The 16,162-nt window shown below is 46.8% G+C and overlaps 3 protein-coding genes across 6 annotated transcripts; all 3 read right to left on the bottom strand.

Moving 5' to 3' along the window:
• Positions 1 to 150: 150 nt before the first annotated feature.
• On the bottom strand, positions 151 to 1,424 carry gcgb (glucagon b). Of its 2 annotated transcripts, none has more exons than XM_003961933.3 (4): positions 1,341 to 1,424; positions 1,171 to 1,270; positions 661 to 816; positions 151 to 591 (listed from the first exon to the last, which is right to left on the bottom strand). In XM_003961933.3, the coding sequence occupies exons 2-4, from the start codon at positions 1,257 to 1,259 to the stop codon at positions 471 to 473; spliced, it is 366 nt and encodes a 121-aa protein (XP_003961982.1). In that variant the 5' UTR covers positions 1,260 to 1,270; positions 1,341 to 1,424; the 3' UTR covers positions 151 to 470. The 2 variants fall into 2 exon arrangements, with proteins under 2 accessions (XP_003961982.1, XP_011608598.1); XM_011610296.2 differs by having other exon boundaries at positions 151 to 579.
• Positions 1,425 to 1,773: 349 nt separating this feature from the next.
• fap (fibroblast activation protein, alpha) lies at positions 1,774 to 8,510 on the bottom strand. The gene is made up of 26 exons (XM_011610277.2): positions 7,938 to 8,510; positions 7,652 to 7,733; positions 7,195 to 7,284; positions 7,024 to 7,118; positions 6,874 to 6,948; positions 6,711 to 6,763; positions 6,535 to 6,607; positions 6,295 to 6,415; positions 6,016 to 6,170; positions 5,806 to 5,903; positions 5,533 to 5,662; positions 5,386 to 5,424; positions 5,215 to 5,313; positions 5,068 to 5,138; positions 4,934 to 4,987; positions 4,663 to 4,787; positions 4,522 to 4,572; positions 4,168 to 4,266; positions 4,035 to 4,104; positions 3,767 to 3,961; positions 3,597 to 3,651; positions 3,411 to 3,510; positions 2,717 to 2,775; positions 2,564 to 2,636; positions 2,311 to 2,384; positions 1,774 to 2,150 (listed from the first exon to the last, which is right to left on the bottom strand). Exons 1-26 carry the CDS (start codon positions 7,938 to 7,940, stop codon positions 2,049 to 2,051), a joined length of 2,241 nt encoding a protein of 746 aa, XP_011608579.1. The 5' UTR covers positions 7,941 to 8,510; the 3' UTR covers positions 1,774 to 2,048.
• Positions 8,511 to 8,644: 134 nt separating this feature from the next.
• ifih1 (interferon induced with helicase C domain 1) lies at positions 8,645 to 16,162 on the bottom strand. 3 transcript variants are annotated; one of them, XM_011610265.2, is made up of 16 exons: positions 15,680 to 16,162; positions 15,191 to 15,365; positions 15,006 to 15,089; positions 13,207 to 13,433; positions 12,622 to 12,832; positions 11,711 to 11,928; positions 11,334 to 11,435; positions 11,124 to 11,247; positions 10,823 to 11,038; positions 10,231 to 10,487; positions 9,978 to 10,127; positions 9,686 to 9,847; positions 9,424 to 9,617; positions 9,231 to 9,324; positions 8,842 to 9,084; positions 8,645 to 8,778 (listed from the first exon to the last, which is right to left on the bottom strand). In XM_011610265.2, exons 1-15 carry the CDS (start codon positions 16,112 to 16,114, stop codon positions 8,890 to 8,892), a joined length of 2,844 nt encoding a protein of 947 aa, XP_011608567.2. In that variant the 5' UTR covers positions 16,115 to 16,162; the 3' UTR covers positions 8,645 to 8,778; positions 8,842 to 8,889. The 3 variants fall into 3 exon arrangements, with proteins under 3 accessions (XP_011608567.2, XP_029695122.1, XP_029695126.1); XM_029839262.1 differs by having other exon boundaries at positions 8,645 to 8,811; positions 8,878 to 9,084; XM_029839266.1 differs by having other exon boundaries at positions 8,645 to 8,835; positions 8,902 to 9,084.

Genomic DNA, 16,162 nt, shown 5'->3' with positions numbered 1-16,162 from the left:
TATTGGGATTAAAACCAGAATGCTGCTTAACACAATCATGATTATTGAATCACTCCATCTGCACTCTTTGCAGCCTGTAGTTCAGACCGAGAAGTGCATCTTTTATTCTTCAAAGAGTCACGTTTCAAAGCAGGGAAGCGGAAACTTGAGGATTGTACACATTTCTTTATTGAAAACTAAATACTGTTTGTCTTTTATCTGCATATTAAGAAAATCTAATGACATGACACGTCCTTACAAATCCTTGGAAAAGAAGATGACGGTGCCGAGGGTGGGACACACTTCCGTACAAGATGGAGACACAGGAGACATCATCTTTCTGTGGTGCTTTTCTATGACACGTCCTTGACGGTTTTTCTTTCTTTATTATTATAATTTTTCTGGGGGTAATTCATGATGGAAAAAAGTTTTAGTACAGACTGAAACAAACGATAACAGAGTCGGTGGGGAGATCTGGGACGTGGCCGGGTTCACTCTCTCCTGCCTGGGCCGGTCTTCAGCCAGGACACAAACTCCTTGGCTGCCTGGTCCTGCAGGTAGGTGCTGACGTCGCTGGTGTAGGTGCCGTCAGCGTGCCGTCTAAACAGGCTCCTGTCGGAACACACAGGTGAGAGTTGTGCTCACGCTAGTTGGCCGTTTTGGAGACGGAGGCAGACTCACCCATTTCTCTTTGAGTTCTTCAGCCACTGGACAAAGTCCTGCGCCCTCCTCGTCTCGAGGTATTTACTGTAGTCGTTGGAAAAGGTCCCCTCTGAATGTCTCTTCATGTTTGAGAGCTCACTGGGTTCAGTCAGCACCGAGTTTTCATTCAGTAGCCTGGAAGTAACCATTATAGAGACCATTGAAGACAATCTGTCCCAGGATCAGAGTCCCTCATCTCTCATGCAGGGTCCAGTATAACAAGTGACTTTCAATATTCACATTTAATAGTCAATTAGTAACAAGATGCAACACTTTATACAAAACATTTCCTTCTTTATTAGTGATAGAAAGCTAAAAAGAAGTTCCCGATCTTAAGTATTTGCTGTAATTCCACCTGTTGGTGCTGCTTTCACACCATTCTTTTTCTTTTTTAAATCAACCTTTTAAAGAATAACTGTCATGTTCATTTGGGATTGTTTTGTAACCATGAAGGCTGAGTTCAAATAAAAGACTGATGGAAGATCTTACATGGAGTTTCTGTCCTGTTCGGGAAACTGCCAGCTGCTTTGGATGGTGATGAAGAGCAGGAGTCCAGCCAAAGAGTAAGCACTATTCATCGTGTGAGCTTCTGAGAGGGGGTGGAAGGAGACGGTGAGGATGAAGGCTTCATGCTGAAAGAAAAGAAGTGGAAGACTCACCTGTGGTCGCGGCTGTGGAGCGCTGGGTTCTGAGGTGGCTCAACAGTTTCCTCCCCTGGCTTCTGGAGCCGTTTCATGGTCTCCTCCTGGTGAGTTGGGTCTTTTATAGCAGAGCTGAGCAGCGTCCTCCCAGGTGACTCCCCCCGTCACAGAAACCTCATCTTATCTGCCGTTACGCTCGGCCCATTAGTCACCTTCCGTCTGACTGTATTTGACTTTATGTGTAAGAATACTGTTGTGAGGCCAGTGCTGCTACTTAAAATGTTCATCAAATGTGACATGTTGCTATGGAGATACAGAAAGTTTAGTGCAGTTTACACGCTGTCCTCTCAAAATTACATTTTTATGAAGACAAATACGCAAATGCAGGTTATTTGTGTGATAGTGTCTTTTCTGATGCGTGATGGAGGGGAAAAATCATTTGGTCTCTAAAATTGAAAATATTGAAACAATATTTATTCTTTTCATGACAGCAACACCAACGGCAACACTTGACAATAAACCAGTGCATTTAGATTCATATTCAACAGAAAATGCATGCATTTGATAGGACTCTGAATTCCAACATGTCGACAAATTCACTGTTACAGGCAATCTAACATCCGCCGCACAGGGAAACAGATGTACATCAGCCATTTAAGGAAACGTGGAGAAAAAAAAGGGAAAATCTGGTAATGGTCACTCTAAATGCTGCCGCATTCTTGGCCTCTATTTGGGACCCAGGAGGCATTTCTGCAGGAAGTGGCTCATGAGGTTGTACGTATGACGGCTGGCTGATCCTCTGAGGCCATGGTCCTTGTCGGTGTACCACTGCAATAAAGCAAAAATCCAATCAAGCAATCAGATTCTCGGTGTCGGAATCACCATCGGTAAAACCGTCTGCAGGAGGTATTTTCCCCCCATTTGAAGCATTCATTAAATCAACACCATCAAGGCCAATATTAGAGCCGCTTCCTCAGCCAATATTTACCATCGCCTCAAAGTCCACCTGCTCGTCCACCAGAGCTTTGGAGATCTGCGCTGCCTGCTGGAAATGGACGTTATCTGGAGGAAACACAGTGGCTTCACTACGTGACCAAACATCAAAGCTAATGCTTTCATCAAAGCAAATACTGCTCGCCGGTGCGAGGCTTTTACCACGTTGCCCTGAAGGAGCACTGAAGGATACACTCATGCTCAGTAACTGAAAATAACAAGTGTGTGGATGAGACGACGGAACGTACCATCTGCTGTTCCGTGAACCAAAAGATAGTCCACCGTTTTAAAGTTCTTGGCTCTGGCTGTCACTGAGGAATTCTGTTAAGACCGCAGGGTTCGTCTCAGTTCAGGTCGGAGGTCATAGCTTAGATTATACGCGTCTGAAGAGTTTGACTTACTTTATAAGAGTCCCCGTTTTCTGCGGGGGTGCCCATGTAGCGTTCAGTGTACACAGCATCTGGAAAATTGGTACAAAAACTGATTTGACACTTGAAAGCTTATTTACAAGTCTGGCACATTAAATTTGATTGAATTCATGGAGGAAAAAAGCTTTCATATCTCTACAGCTTTGAGGAACTCCCTCATTAGACTGGAAAATTGAAAAGTCAGTGTGCATTAGTACACATAAGAACTAAATCAACCCAATTTCAGTGTAGTTTTTGTATTTACATATTTGTGAGCTGTGTTCTTTATTAAGTCGGCACATCTCTTGTTTTAATTGGTAAAATGTAACTATTCTGATTCAACAGGATCCTTTTAAATACATTGTCATCATTTTAACCTCATGATGTGTTTGGGTTTGCTGTGTCCTGTTTTAAAAGAGAATTATAAGAAGCCCTAATATCTATATTTTAAAAACAGGAAGGAGGCTTTCTGATACCCTCACAGCAATCATATGGGGTTCAGCTTTGACTTTAGATGCCCCGCCCCCACCACATTTTGCCACGGTAACCGTTATATTCAAAAACAACATTTGAGGTTGCACATTGACTGTTTGCCACCCACTTCTGTGGTCACGTGATGAAGATCACTTCCAGGTCAGCACCACATCTTTGCATTTGTGTGTAAAGTCATGCAGGGACGCGCACAAACCATAATATTCCCACTTGGCGACCGGGGCGACGGCTATTCCACATTTGAAGAGTCCAGTTCCAGCACCCAACGCCATGGAGCTGACGTAACCGCCGTATGACTGGAGGTTAGAGTACAGGGACGTCAGCGAGCACAGAGATCTTACATGCAAAAAGATGCAAACGTGTGGGAGAAATGAAAACTCACCCAGCCCCAGATTGCTATCCTGTCCTTGTCTATAAAACCCATGTCTAGGAATTTTCTGCAACACACAAAAACAGCAGAAACCTCCAAACCAACCCCCAACAGGAACCGCACTATTTACTCATCTATAGCAGATTGGCTCGGTTTCTGGGAGGAAGGGCGTCCACCTCTACCTCACAGCTGTTATCTGGTCTTCCACTTCCAGCGTTCCGAGCTGCTTGTAGATCGCGTGAAGGATTTGGTCGCCTTGGTATCCGCTTCCTCTCCCGTCAAAGCTCGCAAAAATGATGCCCTGCGAGCTGGAGAGGTACGTGCCCCAGTTCAGCTTGAACCTGTAGCTGACCCGCTGGCTGCAGGGGCCCCCGTACCTGCACAGCAAACAGCGCAGGTGGTGGCAGCACAGCAGCGCCATCGCAGGGTGAGGCGAGGTGAGCTACTTACACGTCGACCAGGAGAGGGTATTTTTTCGACTTCTTGAAGTTTGGCGGCAACATCATTTGGTACCAAAGATCTGGGGACAAATAAAAGGACATTAAATGTGTGGTCATTTTCACAGCATTTCTATGTGTCTTACCAAATCCTGCGATCTTTAGCGTGCCATACTGCATTGTTGGCATTTGGAACTCTGCCAGGGTATCTTTTAGTTCCTTGTTGTCTTCAAGAACTGCAAGTTCTAGAAAAAATAATATAATATCACTCTGAAATTGACAGTTTCTATCTCTTTTACTTTATATCAACGCTATTTAAAAATAAATGTGGATGGTGGATGGATGGTTGATTCCAAAATCAATCGCAGTATTTTAAATTTGAGCCCAACGTATCTGATCAGATTTTCCATGTTAATTGGGCCTAGCTTGATCTGGGTAAATCGGGCGTGCAGCTCCGCGATGGAGGCGCAGACGGGCCTTTGAGCAGAACTGCCACTGACCTGCACCTGAGCCCCGGTTGTCTCTGAGAGTGTAGAGGGGGAAACCAGGCCCTGATATAGAAGATGCACAAACGGGACATTAGACATCCGATTGTTCAGTGGTGCTGGCCAACACTGACGAGCACGGGTGACCTGGCTCACCGTAGCAGTCCATTCGGTAATAGGAGGCGTCAAAGCTGAAGTAAGCAGAGTTGTACTGACACCTGTCCGGATTCAAGTCGCAGGTGAGACACTGAGGGGTGGCTGGACCGCTACCGATCAGGAGCCTGACCAACAGACATGTGACAGCTGCTTATGTGATTACAGTAGATTTGTTCAAACAAAAGGCTAAAATTAGCTGCTAATTCTAAATAATACATTTTAATATATTAAAAAAGGAGATAACCGTGTCCCAGATTTAAGAATTCTTTACTTGTAAAGATTCCTCTTTATTGGGGAGCCCTGGTGCTGATTACTCACAAAGTATCTGAGGAAAAGCAAAAATGCATTTATTGCCCTCAGAAATCTGGGTGTGATTCCCAGAAATGTGCACGTATCATCACTCACAGGGAGTCTTTTGTTAGTTTGGAAATGTAGATGACCTCCCAGTTCCCGGATGTAACAGGTGTGGCTTTGCCCTGAACAGAAGAGTCAGTTTAACTGGCAGCAGATGCCAGGGGGGCAGCTCCCGTCTGTGTCCTCGGTACCACTTACGTCTTTCACATAATGGATGTGCTTGTATCCCTGAGCGTCGCTCATCACTTTGTAGAAGCTGAGTTTGTCCTCAGCAAAGAAGATAGGTAAGGGAACATACTGGAAAATAAGGAGCTCTTATCATCTGAGCCAAACAGCTAGCTGATAAACAACATCAATGGGGTAACTTACGTGTCCAATCCAGCCTGTTTTGCTGGTTTGCTCGAATTTCTTGAGGGAGAAAATACAAGCGGCTGCATTATTCAGAACTTAATACTGTGATTATACACTATTGACAGTGGTTAGGCAGCCACAACTTCCCTGAAAAGTGACAGCTACCTGCTTTTCTTTCCAGCTGCTCCCGTCAAAGTCGTAGATCTGCACGATCACGTAGTTCTGCTTCCTCGTGAGCCACTGAACAGCGATGCGGGTGTCTGTAGGCCAGGTCACCGAGCACAAAATGTGATCACTGAGGAAAACGGCAACAGAAAGTGACAAGATTTTCACACAATTCCCCTTGCTGTTCGGTACGGAATCATTATTCCGCCTCAGAGTGTGGATCTGGGATGGCACTTCACTACTCCCAGGTGCCTGTTTATGAAGGAAACTCACCTTGAAGCAACAGACGCGGAGGCAGCCACCTGCGTCCGGCGTGAAGGATCGGCCGTGTCGACCACGAACAGCTTCACCTTAGTGAGGGCCGACCCTGCCTGTGACGACACAACAAGCCGTCACGTTGACGGTAAAGCCTACATCCCTCAGGTGAAATTAGAAACAGAAAACACATGAATGACGGCGTTTGCGACACAGGTCAGAATGCACCTTTGGATACGGGACGGCCACTGTTTCAGGATACTGTTCCGATCCATACCAGGAGAACTCCACCTTCTGAACTTCAGTGTCATTAAACTCAGCATAAGCAAAGTATCTCCCGCTTGGCGACCACCATATTGCTCCGTTTGATGCAAAAACCTCCTCTGAAAGTGAAAGCAAAGGTCTTATTTCTTGACCAGGTTAATATCCTTTTGACAGCTCACAGCTGTAGGTATGGGCAGTGGTCCAACGGATCCAGATCAGGCTGCCCTGTTGTGTCATACTTACCCTCATACACCCAGTCGGGGATGCCGTTAAGGATCTCGTTCCTTTTACCGTTGGTGGTCACCTGCACAGCGTCAGCGGTTACGTCTGATTTGAGAAATATGTTGTAGTCGGAAACATAAACCTGAAAAACACAAACACAGCTGAGTTTCTGAGGAGTTCACTGACGAATCCAACACAAAAGAGGACGTGCGCGGTCCAGAAGTCCTGGAGTAAGTGAAATATTAGGAGATATAAACTTACATATTTGTTTTCTTTTGGCGCCCAGGCAAAGTACTGAATAACGGTGGGGAAGTTAACAGGCGTAACAAATGTTCTGGGAAAGACAGGAGAAAACTGTATAGGTGCAAAAGACCTTTTTGCTTGTCTGTTATGGAGGGAAAAACTGTTGAATCACCAAAGGTCGTTTAAACACTTACGAGGATTCCCTGTCGTAGATGGAGTAGGAGGAAGTGAACGAATGCCTCCATTTCTGTTGCAAACACAAAAACGGGTGTCATCCTTCAGGACTGTCGTCAGGACTGTTTCTTTATGTTTGAATTTAAGTGTTGGAAAAGTTTTAAATCAAGGACATTTTCTCACCTTCGTGTAGTTACTTTCAAAGGCAACATATCTGTAATCGCCTGACAGCAGATAATCTGTGGCCTCCACCTGAGCCTGCGATGAAATGATGGAAAAGTCTGAAATAGTCTTTCCATTATGAGTAATGTGTAGCCGTTAAAAGCATCTCACAAATGTTGAATTGCTCAGGTACAGGGACTCCTCGCTTGTTTCAGCATTGTGCAGAAAGACGTTCCCATCCTGACCTTTGTGCAGATACTCTCTGTCTGTAAATATGAATATAAAAATAAGAAGTGCGCCAGGAAGTGTGACCCGTCCTGCACACTGGCGCCGCTGGCATACCTGAAATCCAGTACAAATTGTAGGATTTCCACCTGATGCTGTCGTTGAAGTAATCTTCAAAGGTGAACGGCCTTTGAGCACCATTAGATCCTGAAACCAGCACACTTTTGAGTCAGTTTAAGGAAACGTAAAACTCAATACATGAATCCAGCTGTGCGTCACGGGGTGGCGCTGTTACGGTTAAAACGTCCAGCAGCGTGCCCGGTTAATCCACGTAGAAGGAATTTAGGAATCATGTGGCCATTGTCTGATCGCTGGCAGGTTTATTGCTTCATCAAGGAAATAATTAGGTTTGATTAGGCTGTTTCCAACCCCGCCTGAATTCACGCTTCATCCAGGTCCAGATTGGATCTGTTTAAAACTCTGGTTGTTTCTTTATACACTCCTCTCCAACTGGAAGCACACGCACAGACAGTCAAACGCATACACACACTCGGGCCCGTGAGTTTCCACTTACTGCTGACATAAACCGCCATGATGGTTATCAACGTGATGACGACAGCCGCCCCCACCGCCCCCAACACCACCTTGTTGCAGCCCTGCAAAAGGTGACACAAAAGTTGTAAAACGTCTTAGAAATGACCGGATACGCTCCAAACCCCCCTAACCAGCTTTGCGCACAGTGAAGCCCCATTCGGTCCGTCCGCAGACGCCGATCCATGCACAGTCAAAGCACACGAAGGGTTTATCTGGGTGTATCTAACTTTTCAAGTCACTGGAGGATGATTAATCTCATTACTGACCATGGTGCTGAAGAAGAAGCCTCCGCGACGCTCTGACACGGTCCTCCGGGCTCGACGAGGCGAAGTTTAAAGTTGTTTTCGGTCGCGCAGCCTGGTTATCATAATCTCGAAACAGAAAAACGCAAACAAGTATGATCCGTCCTGCTTTGCTTGCTTCTCACACTTCCCGTTGCATTCCTGCAGAGTCCAAAACCACACTGACTCCCTGAAGTCAGCAGGCTGGACAACTTTCCAAGAGCGCGCAACTTGCTGGTATTGGGGAAGAGTTTTTTTCCCCCTTCCCTTCACCGAGGACCAGTTTCATAATTCTCTCTGACACACACCCAAACGCTCCGATTTCATCACTAGTTGATTCACAATTCACACTTGTAAATGTGTTCATTTACTATTAACTCATATGTATAATGGACCGGATAAACGCAGGGAGACGTGCATCCGCAGCCTCTTGCCTTGGTCAGTGAGTCAGATTTCACTTTGAACAGCTGGATGCATGAACAATAGAGAGTCATTATCAGTTTAATGTAATGGAAAATCACCAACACTTGTCAGCAAGAGTGTTGACAGGTGGGCTCTGAGGGGCCATCACAGACTCAGCCTCGTTTCATGACACCACAGGGGTTTAAAGAATTCATCTCTCCCCCACAGGAATACTTAAACACCGTCTTTCATCCTGCAGTATTAATAATGAATAAACAATTGCCAAAACATGACTGCAATATGTTTTATTGTGCATTCAGATGAGTTCAATCGAATTTACTGCTCTCTCGATTGGCCACTGATGATGCGATGCTTTGTTTATTGTAGCAGGCACCCGCTCCCCGAAGCCAGTGGTCAGTGCTGAGGAGCTACGCGTCCTCATCGGAGCTACGCGTCCGCCTCACCGGAGCTACGCGTCCTCCTCATCGGAGCTACGTGTCCTCCTCACCGGAGCTACGCGTCCTCCTCACCGGAGCTACGCGTCCTCCTCATCGGAGCTCTCCACCAGTTGGTCGGCGTGCGCGACATAGTCAAAAGCAGAAAACCTGGCGGGAACGTCCGTCCACTTTGAGCATTTGGGCATATTCTTTCCACTTATCGCCACAACAAAGTTTTTCACGTGGAGGGAGGGGCACTGAATCCCACGGAAGTACATCATGGAACCCCACCTCTGCAGCAGAATTCAAAAGAGGGTGAACAGAACCGATGCACAAAGGGAATCTCCCTGTGTATCCACACTGGGCTGAATTAGTCACACTCATTCATAACATACTTATGGTGTGTGTTGAACTGCATTAAATATCCTAAAAAGCTTACCTGTCCACATTTCCCACAGACTATGTAGCCATTAGTCTCATAATCCAACAGACTGTCTTTACGTTTGGTGCTTTCCTTCCGGATGAAAAGTTCCCTGAAAGAATCAAGATTTTTGTTTGAACGAATCAGCCCGAAGGGGCAGAAATGCAGGCGAGTGCATTGGGCTGTGGCCTGTGAATGGAGCCGTTCCCACCTGAACTGTGGTGTCACGTTGACCCTGTGAATGTCCTCAATGACCTCAATGTCTTCGCCGGTGCAAACCTCTTGGCTGCAGCCCCTGCAGCTGAATTTCACCTCCGACGGGTCCTCGTTTTTAATGTCCTCCTTCTGCTTCATTTTCATTCTCAACCTGTACTCCATGATAGCCTGAATCTGAAATTCCTGGATCTGGAAAAACCACAACAAGTTACTGTTGTCACTGGCCTTCATGACCGAAGGTTTTTAGATTAACGCACCTTTTTATCATAGGCATCCTGTTTTAAGGCTCCGATTTTATCAATGGCCTTGTTCATCATGTCTTTGCGGTACTCGTTGACACACTCCTTCTCAGCCACCCCAGAGTCCTTCACATCCACCACAGTGTAGGTGCTGTCCTCAGCTCGTCCTCTGCCTTCAGTCTACCAATACCAATCACCAATTCACATGAAACAAAATTTGGACGACGACTAAATAACCCTCCTATAGGCTGCCACTAGGGGGCGTTTGACCTATTTATGGAGCTTATGTTTAAAGAATAACCACTCTTACCTGAATCATAGAAATCTCATTGCCCACATGGCCGTACCGGATAACAACATTACACTTGGGGATATCCAGACCCTCCTCTGCCACAGAGGTAGCGATCAACAAATTGACTTCACCGCTGCGAAATTTGGTCAACACGTCCTTCTGCTCCGCCTGATCAACAAAGTTGCTTCAGGTTAAACAAGAACTGGGTTTGAATCACCGCAGCCTAGCAGGAACAAACACAGGGCAGGTTCCCATCTGCCATGGGACTCACAGCTGTCATTGGTTTCACAACACTCTGGTCTCCGCCGCCAATCACATACGCCGCTTTCACATCCAGGTCAGCAAATTTGGGGTTCTCTTGAATCCACTGAGTCAGAGCAATGGCAACGCGGCGCGTTTTGGTGAAAACGATCCCCCTGGCATCTTGCCTGGTGCTAAACTCTTGTAGGATTTTGGTTCTTAGTATAGACAGGCTTTTATTTTCATAGTCCGGATTGTTCGCCAACTTGTGCAGCTCCTCTTTGTATTCTGCAAGACAGAGTTCATTTACTGAAGCCAGACAAGTGCAAGGAAATTCCCGCTGAGGCAGAGTTAGACCAAGACAAACCGCATTCCTTGTTTTTTAAATGAAACACGGTGAGCTCATTAGCATCACGCCTCTCAGCTAATGTATATTTACACTTTCACAACTGTCACCTGTTGTCATGGCAGAAAGTATATTTATTTAAAAGCTATTACATCTTAACTTTCACATTGACAGTATTGAATAAAGAGACCTTTTGGTATTTTTACTGTATTAATAAAATCTTTGCTTTTTTCCAGAGTCAAAACAAACAAACAAACAAGCAAACAAAACCCCTTACCTTTAAAGAGATTGAAGAGGAACCTCTCAGTGTCTGTGATTTGAATGACCTGCTCCTCATCTGGTGTTGTTTTATTCTTCATTTCCTCCTCGTGGTATTTGTTCAGGAAATTTAAGGCGTCCCACATGCGGATGGTGTTGCTGAGGCCCAGGCCCTCGTTGTACTGTCGAAGGTGTTCGGCGCAGGCACGCACTTTGTGGTCCCCCTCTAACACAGCTGCAGATCGAGTCGATTCAGACTTGTTTTACTGTCCTTATGAAAACAGGTAGATGTCCCGGCGAGGTGAAAATGCCGCACTGACCTTTGCGCTCCATCTGAACGACCCACTGCTCATAGATCTGAGAGCCGAGGTCACCGTTGGGCTTCAGCTGGGCGTGGTAATGGATGGCATTCATGATTTTCTTTATGACATCACCAAAGGGGTCCTGAGGAGCACCAGAATACATGTAACACGCTGCTGCTGACTACAGCACCATTAAAGAATCAGCCCTTTTTCCTGACACAGGCGTACCTCCTTTCTGTCCTCCACTGGTTTGACTGTTTTCTTTGAGTCCCTCTTCAACTGATCGGGGGGCAATGTCATGATCTTGGAAGCATCCAAGTTTGCACAGATCTAAGACAGATTAACAGCATTACAGGTAAACGAACCGCTCCATTTCTCCGTGTCTGATTCAGCACCAAAGCCACAGGCCTGTCTTGAATTTTTCCCTTTTATAGCAGTAGTAAACTATCTGGCAGCTCCTGAGTGGAGGCTCAGATTAGAACATTGGAAACAGCTTGGATGGATGAAAAAGATCCTGCTTGACTGCGTCAGAATAACTGGGGTGGGAGACAGAGTTGAGCTAAAGTCCAGGTGGAAAAGAAGCCAAAACTGAGAACAGGATTTACTCGCAGTATGTGCTCCACGGCCTTGTCTAGCTTCGTGGCCCCCCCAACCCCCGGCGAGGCGGTCAAGCCCAGGATCTGGGGGAGGGGCACGGTGGGCTTCTGCTCTTTCTTCAGCTTGGCGTTCTTGATCTTCTGCTTCAGGTAGCGCACCATGATCTCGTTGTAGACGCCTTCTTTCTGAGTGTGGTGACACTCGTCTACGATGATCAGGCTCAGATCTGCACGACATGGAACAGAAAGAGCTCACGTGGTCCCGGAACAAGGACAAAGAAACCTGCAGAAACATCCCAACACGCAATTTCTCAAGTAACCAGTGTCGCCTAATTATGTCCAAAGTTAAAATTCCACATTATTGAATCTTTCCTCCCACACAAACCAGTGCTTTTCTTGGAACAGCACAGCAGTTTACCACACAATAACATGCAGGAGATCTTTATCAAATTAGCTTAAACGCTATCTGTACTCTTTTCAAAGGGAGGAAGTTTAACCAGCTCTCTCTGGGGAAAAGCGAGAGCCTCCTGTGAATTTGATCATCCACACGCTGATGGCTTGAACAGACGTGTGCCCTGGAAAACAAAATAAAGGACAGGCTCTCAGGCTGTCTCAGGCTTTTAACAAACAGCATATGTTTCACTGATTTGGAGCTTCCACCCAGGACTGGTGAGTGCCAGCAAGAGCAAACGGCAGAGCCAGGAGACTCTGACGAGCCTGTGTCAGGTGTCCTCAGGGGGGAAATCAGGAGTCCCCCTGAGTGCCGTTTCTCCCTCCAATAGCTGTCAATGACAGCGGTTTCAGCTTGGATAGTTTTGAGCTTTCATATTCTTGTCTTAAAAAAAATATGCAGACCAGAATTAACTGAGCGGAACCGCTGATTCTGCTTTGAGACGAAGTAAACGCGTGAAACGTCATACCGCTCAAGTTCACCCCCTCGTCCTCTCCCGTTCTTGACCTGTCTAGGTAGTTCTCAAGAATCTGAGCAGTGCAAATGATGACATCATTTTTTCTCAGCGTGTCGACGAAAGAGATCTTGAGCTGCGAGGCTCCGCTGACTCGCTCCACTTTGTACATGGGCTTCAAAAATGGCAGGAACTCTGCGGAGTAGTGCTGCTCCACAAGAGGAATCTGCCAGGAACAAAACAGCAGAGATTTATGATGGAGTACAGACCGCGGAACCTGAACGTTCCTACAGCCCTGCCGATGCTTTGGGGGTTTGGGTTTGAATGCTCAGGGTGTGGTTGGTGAAAGCAGGTCAGATTACACATCTGCAGCCCTGCGACTGAACTGTACTCTGGTCTCTCTAAAACTGAGCCCCCATCAGTTTCCCTCTCCACACAGATGAAATGCTGTTGCAACAATGTGAAGGAAAACACCCCGAGCTGATGACCCAGCTCTGCCGCGAGCAAACCCACATGCGCAGAGTGAAAAACGGAACCTTCTTGGGTTCTGAGGGGGAAAAGTAGGTTATGAGAAGAGTGCAGACCTGTGGCCTTTGGTACCTTGTTCACCAGCACAGCCACTTTCCCTGTCTGGCCCGCTGCCTTCCTGCTGTCCAGATGTTTTTTGGCAACATAAACCGCAGCTCTGGTTTTACCCCATCCTGTTGGGAGGCATATGATTATATTTTTCCCCTCCAAGGCAGGTCTGACGACCTTCATCTGATAATCCCGTAGAGTGATGTCGTCTGCTTCTCCATCTCTAGCTGCTCCTGCACACCGAGCTCCGTCTGAAACACAGAGCGGAAGGATTATTGCTTAGATTATTTTTTTTATAGCAGAATGCGCCACTGACAGCCCACCCGTAAACCACATGCTTCAGCTGCACATCTGGTCCCATTTGTGTCTACAAATCATTTGGCTGAGAGGAACTGCAGCCCAATATTTGTCCAATCTGAGCTATTAGGGTGGAAAACTAACAATCGCAACAGAGTCCAACAACAAGTGTGTGTATCTAATCTTTCCTTCTGTGACTTCCACTCTGACTCTTGTTTTAAACTTTCACACACCACTACCGTTCTGTTTATTTCCGCACATCTCACCCTTATATTCCCCTCTTGTCTGTATCTGTTGTCTTATTTTCCGGCCTGCAAGGACAGAAGACTTGCAAGGATCCTCTTGAGTCAGACTTGGAGTCTCTGACTCACCAGCTCTGTCTCAGCTGGGGATAAAACCGGACTACCTCGCACAATGTGCACGGAGCTCCCTCACTCTTACCTCCTCCTCTGGAGTCAAGGTCTGACATTTCCCCTCATTATGAGCTTCCCCCAAAAGTTTATTTTCTCTCTGCGTGCAGACAGATTTTAATTTTCCCCCCAGACTCAGCATGCCAGAGGTTAAAAGTGGGCTTTCAGACCGCTACATGGAAGCAAACACAGTCCAGGAGAGACGTGTTCCAGTCGCCGGATGTTGAGCTAACTCAGCTGTGTTTGATACTGTTCCAAAAAGAACAGAAACTCCACGAACGTATGTTTCCCTGCCACTGATTGCAGCGCCGCTGATGGAACAATTGTACGTGGAATCAGTTCTGCGTGAGCAGCTGGGCTGATGGTTTTCCTCAGACTAACTGGGCCGTAGCCTGTTAAGAAAACAAACAACTCTTCCTCCGTTTTATTCCTTTTGTGCTTCTTCTGTGTCATTAACCCTCTTGCAGCTCCTGATTCCTACAGAAAACACTGTTCTTTATACGTGGACCCTGCGGCTAGGGACAGAGCATACAGAGGCCGTGTGTTGCTGCCGCCACGGCGACTGAAATAATCAGATAAATCAAGCTGTGAGCCTGGGGGGTGTAAACAGAGTTGATTGGAAGCTGTCTCTCATTCTGTTGTGCTCCACACTGAGGTCAGCATGTGTTTCAGATTTGAAGTGCATATCTGCTCTCCCCTTTGACCGCTGTGTGGTTCATCAAGTCACACACGCGGAATGTGTTCAGAACGGAGAAAACCAGACGCGTGGATGTACTGTGGCGAGTTTGTGGCGAAGCTGAGCTGAAATACAGACGTGACGTCATTGTCAGACAGTCCATCTGGCAGCTGCCCCTTGGTAAAGGCCTTCAAAGAGAGACCAGGGGCTGAATCTGGTGCTCTGGAAAGGCAGCGTGCTGAGCTAGAACCTGCCTGTGCTGGAACTCCAACTTCAGCAAAGCATCTGAAGTCGATTCTAAAACATTGACACTGAAATGACAGCTCCGTTTTAATCACGTTTGATGGACACGTTTATCTAATGGTGCAAGTTAGAAATGATCTATATGGTCTGATGCCACTCAGCGTATGTGAAAATGTGTTTGAGACGGAGGTCCGTGCCTTCTTTATCTGCAGGCTCATTAGACTCTGGGACGCTGCAGCAGTCGCCGGCTTCTTGACTCACCTCTGTGGCAGCTTCATTTCCTGTGGGTGCAAAGATCACGATCATTTTCTGCCTTTTAGATCTGTGTATTAAGATTAACTGACAGTTATAGATATTCACTGTCTGTGCTGAATTCAGTCACCTTGCTTGTCACAGTCAGGGGAGCCTCCCGTCAACTCATAGTACAGCTTTGTGTGCTGTGTTTCAAGGAGAATGCTGAGGAACTTTGAAAACCATCCTGGTCGCCCTCTCACGATTCTTCCCAGAAGTTCTCGGGCTCCCGTCTTGGCTCCGTGGTTTCTAGTCGCAGCAGCGATCTGACAGAGGAAGACGGCAGAGGCCACGCTGGCTGAAAAGGTTTGTGCAAACACAGGGATGCGGCTGCCACCTTGTGGCCAATCCGCAGAAGTACACCCGAACAAATGTACAGACGATTTTCCTTAAAGAACATGCAAGTTAAGAATAGGTGAATGAATCCATCCAATAACGTCTTCTTTAACTATGAAGTCATTTTCTATATGCTCTCAACATACTAAAGTGGTAAAAGCACAATATTGGTCTATGAATGAAAGTGTAAGCAGACGATGTAAATGTACGTGTACAATAGTGTTCTTGCTAAAGAAATACTCACAATCTCAGAGTCGTCTTGGGTGATCAACTCCTGGGATAAACAGTGGACGCGCACCTCTGCAACCTTCATGTCCACCAGACTCGGTGACAGGATCTGTATAAGTCGGACGCAATTATCGTTCTCGGTCTCCACCTCCGGTTCGGGGATCTTGTTTTGGATGTAATCGGCAGCGTATCCGCATCCCGAACCCTCCAGCGCGTCCACGAACGCCCTGAACCATCCGGCCTGGTGCGGCTTCTGGATGACAGCGGTGACGAGGGCGTCCGCAGCCGCCCGGTTACCTTCGTTGGTGTTCTTTTGTCGGATTCGCTCCTTCTGGTCCGGCGTGACGAAGTCCAAAAGATCCAGAACCTGTTGGACAGCAATGAGGTTTCGCAGCCTCGGCTGGAAGGATTTAATCAGCCGTTCGTGCATCTCATCGCTGTCGGCCGCCATTGTGGAGCACTGATCTCCCGAGAATACGGAGCTTCACCTTTATCGAAC

Source organism: Takifugu rubripes, chromosome 1 (assembly GCF_901000725.2).
Source record: "Takifugu rubripes chromosome 1, fTakRub1.2, whole genome shotgun sequence".
Taxonomy (NCBI): Eukaryota; Metazoa; Chordata; class Actinopteri; order Tetraodontiformes; family Tetraodontidae; genus Takifugu; species Takifugu rubripes.
The sequence above is the reverse complement of the archived record's forward strand: the minus strand, read 5'-3'. Positions and strand labels throughout refer to the sequence as shown.